General features: G+C 44.5%; 1 protein-coding gene across 3 annotated transcripts in view; it reads right to left on the bottom strand.

Moving 5' to 3' along the window:
• Window positions 1-8,337: 8,337 nt before the first annotated feature.
• The window catches only part of PARN (poly(A)-specific ribonuclease), a 183,589-nt gene continuing 180,918 nt past the window's right edge, over window positions 8,338-11,008 (bottom strand). For all 3 annotated transcript variants that reach the window (XM_016191044.2, XM_060172943.1, XM_060172942.1), the window contains one exon: window positions 8,338-9,265. In XM_016191044.2, coding sequence (XP_016046530.1) covers window positions 9,222-9,265 — 44 coding nt within the window. In that variant the 3' untranslated portion in view covers window positions 8,338-9,221. The remainder of the gene's footprint in view (window positions 9,266-11,008) is intronic.

The raw sequence follows: 11,008 nt of genomic DNA, 5'->3' as shown, positions 1-11,008 counted from the left end.
TGCAAGTCTCTCAGTATGAATAAAAGTGCTGGTCAGAACTGTAGCCCTAGCAGAAGAAGAGAACATTTTCCACTTGGAGCAATTATCCAAACTAAGATATTCTTAGTGTGAACTCAAGGTGCATGTGGCATTTACTTTGAGTTAGCTCCAGCCACCCCAGCTCTGCTCTATAAACACGTGTGCCTTTCCCTTGCCCTGGACCTGCCTTTTTCCCGAGAGCAGCTGCCTCCACACCTGAACAGGCACTAGATTCACCTGCAGGGTTTGCTTCCAGACTCCCAACTCCACCCCTGGAGTTTCTGACTCAGTAGGACTTGGGTGAGGCTCCAGAACTGGCATTTCTAGTAGGTTTTCTTGGTGATGCCGCCCAGCTGGGAACAGGGAGTTTCAAAGAGTTGGGCATGTCTCTTCACCTCTGTGGCCTCCGTGTCAATGAATGACTAGCTGGTGTGCAAGGTGGGGGTTTTGGACAACGTGATTCAGGATTTACAGTTCCTTAGCAGGAGCACTCAGTGGGAAACATTCTGGCAGTGTACACAAAGCATTTTCATATGCTTTCTGCTCCCTGCTGCTGTAATCCCACTTCTGGAAGGCTCACCCTTCAGAAGCAGTCTAAGAAGTGGACAAAGCTGTCAGATGGGAGGGTGCTAAATACATGTGGGACTCTCTTATTCTGAGAGTGGGAGGCAGAGAGTGCCAAGAGGCACTGACTCCTGCTCTATGGAGGGCACACGAGAGACTCAGATTGAAAAGGGCCTTGCACTGCCACCGTTCCACATGACATTTTTCTTTTTAAAAATATATTTCATTCACAACAACAATAAAACAAGGGCAACAAAAGGGAATAAATAAATAAAATAAATATTTAAAAAAAAATTTAAAATATATATATTTCATTCATTGGTTATTTATTGGATAGAGACAGAGAGAAATCAAGAGGGTGAGACAGAGAGGGAGGGAGGGACACCTGCAGCACTGCTTTGTTATTCCTGAAGCTTTCCCCTTACAAGTGGCAACTGGGGGCTTGAACCCAAGTCCTCTGTGCTTTGTAACATGTGTGTTCAACCAGGCATGCCACCGCCTAATCCTCCATGTGACATCTTTCACAGGGACATTGGGCAGCCTTTAAATCTTGGTTAAGCAAGTGGGTATTAGAGTCAGATCTCTGGGGGCTTTCATGTCATCCCTGACACCGATCATGATCAGGAAAATTACTGAACCTGCCTGGGTACTTCATTTAGATTTCAAGTGCAGACAGGTGTAGTTATGTTCGTTTGTTCTATCTATCTATCTATCTATCTATCTATCATCTATCTCCAGAATATGAACACTGGACCTAGGACATGGGTGATACTGCTAAGCAATTTCCCTGCTCCAATTGTTTACTCATCTTTCAGAGAGAGAGAGAGAGCAGACTGGACTGCAACATTGCTCCACCATTCAGGAAACTCCCTTGGTGCTATTCACAGTAAACAAATGTGGTGCTAAGATTTGAACCTAGGGCCTCATAGCACTACAAAGTATGCACTCTACCAGGTGTGCTTCTAGTTCCCCTATGTTTTTTTAAAAGGGTTCAGTCCCCTGCACCACTATAAGCAACAGCTGAGCAGTGCTCTGGAAAATAAATAAACTACTAAAAAACAGTGTTTAGAATAGAGTACATTTTTGACATACATTTCCTCTTACTATTACAGAAAAAAAGTGGAAAAGAAAATGGATGTTTAAAAAGCCAGAGTTGGGGTTGGTGGTGCACCTGGTTGAGCACATGTTACAGTGCACACAGACCTGGGGTTGAGTCCCTGGTCTCCACCTGTAGGGGAGAAAGCTTTGCAAGCAGTGAAGCAGTGTTGCAGGTGTCTCTCTGTCTCTCTCCCTATTTTCCCCTTCCCTCTTGATTTCTGACTGTCTCTATCCAATAAATAAATAAAGACAATTTAAAAAAGTCAGAGTTAATTACTTAAGGGAGACTTCACTTCAAAGTGTAACATTATACAAGAAACTTATAGGGGAACTTGAAACCTTGAAAGACATTTGCTCTCCTAAAACATGTTGATAGACAGAAATATTTAGCTGTGAACCAATTCCAATGTGTGCACTTGCTTTTGAAAGCAATAGAATGCATAGCCGACAAGAATAATGGTTTTCCCCCTTTGCATCATTCATTGTATTCTCACATTTCTAACATTCCTAAAATGTTTCAGTGTCTGTAATTCAGTGTCTGTAATAATTCTCAGCTATAGATTCAATTTATTTTTAAAGTGACAAACTGTAAAAAATGCATGCAGCCAACCAATCCTTAAAATGCAATGTTTGTAGAACTTCCAAAATCATGTATTTGGAGTGCACTTTTTGCAAGTAAAAACAAAAAAAGGACATTCTAGAGATTAAGGGTTATGTGTCTTCAACAGGTTTCCTCACATCTAACTGAACAGTAGTAGAGAAAGCTCACCTGAGGTGTTTTTTTTCCCTTTCCCCCTTTTTTTTTTTTTGTTGTTGTTAATCTCCAGAAGCTGTGACCCATGACGAGGGTTAGCCATGATCTAGTTTGGTTGGCAAGGAAACTGAAATGTACTAGTGTCCTGGTGAACAGAGAAGCAAAGGTCTGAGCTCAGAAGCTGGGAGTCACCTTGTCCAGAAACTGTGCAGAGCACGATGCCACTCATGTGTGGGTTCCACACCCCTGTTATTCATGGAAACACTCTTAAGAAGCTGGAGCGAGGATGAGAAAATGGAAAAGAAAGACAATGAGGGCTCTGAGGCCTCACAGGTGGGTGTGCCTATCACACTACCCATCAGGATATGCCAAGAGCTTGCTGAATCAAACATACGCTGGAAGTTGAGGTCGACTGGACAATGTGAAGTGATGGGGCTCATAAAAAAGACACCCCTTCAGCTCCATCACTCAAGTGAGACCTTTCCTTTCATAGTATTCTCTAATTCCATTCCAGGTGGTCCACCCCCAATAAAGTCCCCAAACCTAGATATAGACCAGGTACCCTGAGATGGAACATATGTTCACATGTGCCCATAAACTAGGGGAAAATATATACCTGAAAGCAGAAGTACACAAGAACCTGCAGGGAATACCCCCCAACACTTCATCTGCACTATTCCAGCCTTTAGGTCCATGACTGGTCAACAATTTGTTTGGCTTTGTATGTTAACTCTCTTTGCAGCCACCAGGTTCCAGATGCTACCATGATGCCAACCAGACTTCCCTGGACAGACAACCCACCAATGTGCCTTGGAGCTCTGCCTCCCCAGAGTCCTTCCCCACTAGGGAAAGAGAGAGACAGGCTGAGAATATGGACTGAACTGTCAACGCCCATGTTCAGCGAGGAAGCAATTGCAGAAGCCAGACCTTTCACCTTCCGCAACTCACAATGACCCTGGGTCCATACTCCCAGAGGGATAGAGAATGGGAAAGCTATCAGGGATATCAGGGTGGGATATGGAGATCGGGTGGTGGGAATTGTGTGAAACTCTACCCCTCTTATCTTATGGTTTTGTTAATGTCTCCTTTCTTAAATAAAAAAAAAAAATAAAAAAGAGGAAAAAAAAGACACCCACAGGACCCTCCCCACCACTCCAAAACTTAGGTCCACTCTCCAGATGGGGTAAAAGCTCAAGCATCTGAGCCACCATCACTTCATCAGGGCAACTTGCAGGCACACTCGTCAGAAATGCTGTTTAATTTTTGCCTTGCTTCACAAAGGATTATATGTAGGGGGAAAATAATTTTTCAGTTAAATGAACTTGACTGGATACCCAGGTTCTGGATGTTGAAAATAAGAGGTTGGGCCAATTGGACCACAGTCCCATAGGGGAGATGTGGAAAGAGCAGTCCCTTCCTCATGATCAGCTTGAAAGCAGCAGAGACACAATGCATTCTATGAGTCTATGTGCTTCTGAGAGGCTGACAGTAAAGATTTCACCATGTGGGCTTGGAGGACCTGTAGGGGTAACTGGAAGGAGGGTTTCTATCCCCCATGCGTCCAGGTCTGGAAGGAACAAGTGTTCCATGTAGAAACAAGTTTGCTAGCTATTCTCAGAAATACGTAACCAGGGACTAGGTGGTGGCATATTCAGTTTAGCATACATGTTACCATGCACACATGGTTAAGGGCTTAGGTTCAAGCCCCTGGTCTCTACCTGAAGAGGGGAAGCTTCATGAGTGGTGAAGCAATACTGCAAGTGTCTCTCTTTCTCCCTCCCTCTCAGTTTCTATTTTATCAAGGAAAAGAAAGGAAGGGAGGGAGGGAGGGAGGGAGGGAGGGAGGGAGGAAGGAAGGAAGGAAGGAAGGAAGGAAGGAAGGGAGGGAGGGAGGAGCGAGCCGCCCAGAGTGGTGAATTTGTCATGCAGGCACCATGTCCCAGTGATAACCATGACGGGGGGAGGGGAAAAGAGGAGGAAGAAATAGAGGAAGAGGAAACAGAAAAAGAAATTAGAAGAGGAGGAAGGCAGGCCATCCCACCCATATTTCCGTGGGTCAGTTACATGAGCTGGGTATGGCGCAAGAGGCTTCCCTGCACACATGCTCATGATTTACATACCCAGGAGACAGGTACTCTGACTTCAAGTTTTCTAATAGTTCCCTATGTTCACAGCTTTTTTTCTTTCTTTTCCTTTTCTTTTAATGGAGAAATTTGGTGACCAAGAAAATGGCACAGTGGCTTAAAAGAAAACAGGGCTTAAGCCATTGCACTACCACCTGGCCCTCCACCTGAAAACAGGGCTTAAAAGCATGAGACCCTGAGTTCTTTTTTTTTTTTTTTAAAGAATTTATTTATTCATGAGAAAGAACTCTGGTACATGTGCTGCCAGAGATTGAACTCAGGACCTCATGCTTGAGAGTCTCATGCCTTAGCCACTGCGCCACCTCCCGAGACCCTGAGTTCTATCCTCGGCATCTAATGTGTCAGACTGATGTTCTGGTTCTCTCTCATGTAATAAATAAGCAAATCATTTTTTCCCCTTTAAATTAAGTATGGAGATTTTAATTTTTTTTATGAAGTACATATTAAATTCCCTCCTTCCTTCCACAAAAAGAATACTTTTTTTTTCTTTATTGGGAGGATATTTTACAGTAAAATACAGTAGTTTGTATATGTGGAAGAATACTTTTTTTGTTGTTGTCGGCATTTTTTTTTTTGCCTCCAGGGTTATTGCTGGAGCTTGGTGCCTACACCACGAATCCACTGCTCCTAGAGGCTATTTTCCCGCCTTTTGTTGCCCTTGTTGTGGTTATTATTGTTATTGTTGATGTCGTTCGTTGTTGGATAGGACAGAGAGAAATGGAGAGAGGAGAGGAAGACAGAGAAGGAGAGAGAAAGACAGACACCTGCAGACCTGCCTGTGAAGTGACTCCCCTGCAGGTGGGGAGCCAGGGGCTCCAACCGGGGGGATCTTTACTCTGGTCCTTGCACCTAACCTGCTGGGCTACCGCCCAACCCCCGAGGCTATTTTTTCCTCTTTTGTTTCTCTCCCCCCCTTTCATCGTTGTTGGGGTTATTATTGTTATCAGTGTTGTTGTTGTTGGATAGGACACAGAGAAATGGAGAGAGGAGGGGAAGACAGAGGGGAAAGATAGATACCTTCAGAGCCCGGCCTTGCTTTTTAAATGGTATTATCTTGTATATTTGTGTTATTTCATTTTTTTTCAAGGTATTTTTCACACCAGGGAGCAAGAGAGAGAAAAGTGCCAAAAGAGACTGAGAGAATGGGTGCTGTTCAGGCATGTGAAGTAGGGACAGAAGCCAAGTTCTCTCTTGTGCAAGCCAGGGGCTTTAGCACCTCCCTAGCTAGCAAAATATTTCATTTTATTAATTTGAAAGACTTTTTATCTATCTCACTTGAGTGTGTGTTTCACATGAGATAGAGAAGCCAGAACACCACACTGGGGGCCTTGGGTTCACAAACCCTGAGCTCTACCAGCTGAGCTGCTCTCCAGCAGCTAAAGTATTTTAATTTTGAAAGATTCTCTCAACATACGTTCTCATCAGGTTCAGCTGCGCCAAGTGCTGTCTTGAATCAGGCTCCCCACATGACTAGAAAACACAGGCAGCTGAGACAGAAGCAGGCAGGTGGTTGGAGACAGCTGATCTGCTGTTGGCAGAGTCCAGGCCGGCTGGAGGCCGGGGGACAGCTCACCACCAGCAAACACACTCACTAGCTGCCAGGGATTCTATTTCCCTGCCTTGATACCCACTTACTCCAGAATTCATTTTGGGGGACAAATATTTCTACTGGGGGACAAATATTTCTACTGAAGTAATGAAACTTAAGGCATGAGATTTAAAAAAAAATCACTTAGAATGAACGCACTATTTTTTTTTTAAATACTCAATGGTTTCCCAAGTTGGCAGAGTGACCTGAGCAGTAACCAAAGGTCACAGCATTTTCCTTTCCAGATTAAGGATTTTTCGCAATATTGCCCAACTGAGGACTGGGTTCCTCTCTGTGCTGCTAAGGCCACTCTTATTACTAGGTCCACAGTTTTGAGCAAGGCACCAAAGCAACCTATTAGAAAGGACTCACAAATGGTGCTGGATTAAATGGATATGCACATGGAATGAAGCAAGCTGGGGAGACAGCACAGTGGCAACACACATGACTTCCATGCATGAGGTCCCAGGATCAACTCCCAGAGGCAATAGAGCTGAGCAGTGCTCTGACCTAAACAAACAAAACATGCCAAAGGGCCCTCAACCCATGTCATTGCATCCTCCCCCACCCCCCCAGAAAATCAAAGCAAGATAGATGGCAGGCATAACTGTGAGCACTGTAAAGCTGCTAGAAGAAACATGAAAATATATTTAAAACTTGGCAGGCCTCTTCAAAAATAGCATTGAAAGAGGAAAAAAAAAAAAAAAAAGACGAGACAGACTTCATCCAATTTTATCTTCTCATTTAATCCTTGCAACACCCTACAAGGTTGGGCATTATCCTGATCCTGTGATGAAGAACAGGCTCACAAAGGGCAGATAATGAGTGAGAATACACAGTAGCCTCTGAATTATACACTCAAGTCCAGGTTCTTTCTGGAAAGCACTCCTACCTTAAGTTCCTCTCTGGACCACAAACGAAGAGTGACTTTTGTATTTTTGTAAAACTTTCTGAGGAAGGAACCAGGGATTCAGTGCACAAGATTTTCTTACATCAGGACAAGAGGTCTTCTCTCTCTCCCTCTAGAGATGCCCCCACAAAGGTGAGACACCACACATTCTGTGGCTAATTAAGTTCATCAAGCCTTTGGCTGGCTTCCTTCTTATTCATTAAGCTAGTTTCAGGGACCACCTGCTTCTACCTATACTTTTGACTTGCTCTTACCTGAGTTCCATCCCTGGAGCCTCCTGTAAGTTTTAAAGACTGGGCAGAGTTCAGCATCTCTCTGTAAACTCCTCCCTATTGATCTTGACCTGTATAACAACTTGCTTTTGTTTGTTCCCTACATGTTTCCCTGCCTGGCAGTGACAGCTTTATAAGGGGTGGTTATAGAAGGGCTCCTTCTAGTCAGGTCTCATATATGCAAAACCACCGATGAGTAGCCTTCCCAAGACAATTTTTTCATTAATTTTTAGAGATGCAACAGTACCACTTCATCATGGTGCTCTTCTGTGGGGTCTGGGATCAAATCCAGGGCCTGATGCATGGGAAGGTGTCTCATCTCCTGGCACCAAATGTAATGGTGTCTGTGTGTCTCTGTGTGTTTGTGTGTGTATTCACCCCCTTCCAGGGTTTAAGTCCATAATTCCATCACTCTTTGGACTTTTTTCCTCCATCCCTTTATTTATTTTTTAATATTTTGTTTATTTATTATTGGATAGACAGAGAGAAATCAGGAGGGAAGAGGGAAATAGACAGAGACACACCTACAGCACTGCTTCACCACTTGTGAAGCTTTCCTCCTGCAGGTGGGGACCAGGGTCTTGAACCTGGGTCCCTTGCACACTGTAACATGTACACTCAATCAGGTTCACCACCATTCGGCCCCCCATCCTCTTGTTCCAGAGAAAAGGTGATAAATAAAAAGGGTTAGAGCAGAGACAGACCACCTCAGTTTTACCAGTCATGAAGCTTCTCTTCTGCACGATGCTCTTGTAAAGTGGCTGGAGGCTCTTGGCCCTTGTGCATGGTAAAATGTGTGCTATCAGGTAAGCTATATCCTGGCCAGGAATGAAGTTTATAGAAACAAATACCCATGGACAGAATGAATATTCCATTCATTTAAGGGGTGTTGAGGGTAAAAGAAAAGAGAAGACAAATATCCTAGGAAAATTTTTTAATTTTCATCTTTTGGAAATACACTTTTTATTTAGTTCCATGATACAAAAATGTTAAATATCTAACAATGATGAATAGGGAGCAGACCTGCTGAAGTAGACCCATAGATTCTGTTGCTGGGGTGAGCTGTCCCCACAGAGAAGGGTTGGCAGAGGTCTGGATCTGTCACGATGTCACACACATATGGACATTCATGTGCACACACCACCTAATGTCTGGCTGGTCACCCAAAAAGGAGATGATGGTCAGGCTAAGACAGGGAAAGGTGATCACAGCACTGCACATGAAAACAAATTAGCTCCTATCCTTGCACACTTTGCTAAGAGGAATCATATATTGGGGGGAAAAACAGCTCCAAATCAATATGCCCCAAAGGCCTAGGCATATGGTAAGCTCTTTCACGGGTTGACATCAGTAGCCATTTTCCTGTTGGATGAACAAGCTGAGAGTAGTTGAGGCAGACACTGAGGTGGGAAGCAGGCTGGCACCGTCCATTTGTCTGCTGGGGAGATTGTAATCACGTACAGAGACTGCCCCAAATCTGAGTTCTTGCAGATGGATGAAAACCTCTTCAAGGAGCATAGTTCAACCCCAAATTCATGCTCAAGACACTCCATCAGGTGGGGTCTCTGACTGAACTAGTTCATGACAGGAAAGGCTTCACACGAGCAAGAGACAATAAACTAACAGTTCACATTCATCACGACAGCCTACAACTGTGCTAGGTTCCAGTGGGCACTTGACAATAAAAGGGAGAAAAAGAAACAGACACAAAAATAAAAACTGGTGTTTCCCCGCCTCCCCACCCCCCAGGAGACAGACTCAGTTTTAAGCCCCCCCACCACACTTTGTTAAATTAAATACAGTATGGCTTCCAAATGTGTCAGCTGGCTCCTTCTTGGTGACAGCACCAGCAATCCATTTCCTTGGGTCTTGGTTACCACGTGTCAGGAACTTCAAAGAGGTTGGCAGAGATACTTCCTGATGAGAAAGGACAAAACAAGATGAATAGGAGCATGGACTTGGGGAGAACAGATGGGCCAGCAAGGAGTTGGCTGACTGCAAGACAGAAGGAGCAAGGGCACATCCACAAGCAGAAATGGCCCCAGGCAGGGCCTGTCTATGGAGAGCAGTGCCTTGAACCTGAGGTGAAGCCACTGAGGCAGCACTAAAAGAGTTAACAAAACCCCACACAGAAATGGGGCTTGGCTCCTTGCTTATTATAGTTCCAGGGAACTGGCTTTCCCTGTGCTGTGGAGAGAAGCTAACTGGTGGGAGTACAGAGACCCTGGAAAGGGGCAAAAACAAGCTTGCAGACTTCTTCCAGTTTCACATCAGCCAGGGTCCTCTTGATGGACTGATGGGTGTCTTCATTCTGAGCAGTTTCATCCCTAAGTGAGAAGTCCTTCGTTCACGATAGGATCTGGGTCTGCAGTGGCAAAGCTATGTTAAGGCCTGACTGCCGGTGTCTAGGTGAATTCAGCAGGGCAAAGTGTGTCCACAAGGGAAAGTGTGATGGCCAGGGCTACTGTAGCAGCAGGGTTTTCCACTATTCAAGGTGGGAAGCAGGTAGGCAGGAAAAGCCTGCAGAGTCAATTCCAGCTGCCAGCACCGAGATTCCAAAAGCGGAGAGAAAATGCCAATGATGCCTTAGATGGAGAGGACTTCCAGAAAAGGAGGGGGTGCACTGTCCCCTCCCCCAACTAGGAAACCATGCTGAGAGAGACTACTGTCAGTAACAGGCCTGCCAAGAGGGAAGTTGTTTGAAATACACAAAATAACATGAGGATTTAGGCTAGTATGAGAGTCCCCTCCAATTCTGATAATTTACTAAGATGAAATCAAAAGAGAAAGAGATAAGAAAGTCAGGAGAAGAATAATTTTTAAAGCTTTCTGTCCCAGGTCTTCTGGCTGGATTGAACACACATATCTTGAGACTCTTTGTTTGAAGCTGATCTTCTCATTTAATTAATTTTTGAAAGAGAATACAGAGCACAGTTCAGCTCTGGCACAGGTGGTACCTGGGACTGAACTTGGATCTCTGGGGTTTCTAGCAAGCTGAGCTCTTTCTCTCCATCCCTTCAAACTGTTAATAAGACTGCAAGACTTCCCTGAGAGGTGAAGATGGGCAGCAGATGGTTGTTGTAAAACATCTACAGAATTCAGTTAGGAAGGAATAATGACTGGAAACACTCCTTCCCGAAAGCAACAGCACTGCAGGCTGCCCATGCTAAGACATAAGGAGTGTGACTTCAGAGTCACACGGCACAGAACTGTGGGAAGGAAATCAACATCCACAGGGACGTTTTTATCATTCCTGTATTACAGAAGCACAACAGCAATTGACTAGCCAATCTCTAGGTAAAAATGCACACAGTCAAATCTATGTACGTGTGTGTGTGTGTGTGTGTGTGTGTGTGTGTGTTGGGGGGAGAAACTGATGAAAAGTGAAAAAGATATGAAGCTAAAAGATATGTCACAGCCACATTCGTGAGGGCATCTGCTATTAGCTGGATAGGAGTGTGTGAACTCAAGGGCATGCCATATGCACAGGAAGTGACTCAGTGGGTATGAGAAACAACAGGAAGAAGTACACACTTTGGAGTAAGCTAATCTGGTCTGACCATTTACCAGATGGATGACCCTGAACAACTCTTACTGCACTACCTATAAAATAAACTGAGGGGGGTCAGGCGGCAGCACAGCGGGTTAAGCGCACATGGT

Source organism: Erinaceus europaeus, chromosome 15 (assembly GCF_950295315.1).
Source record: "Erinaceus europaeus chromosome 15, mEriEur2.1, whole genome shotgun sequence".
Classification (NCBI taxonomy): domain Eukaryota; kingdom Metazoa; phylum Chordata; class Mammalia; order Eulipotyphla; family Erinaceidae; genus Erinaceus; species Erinaceus europaeus.
The sequence above is the reverse complement of the archived record's forward strand: the minus strand, read 5'-3'. Positions and strand labels throughout refer to the sequence as shown.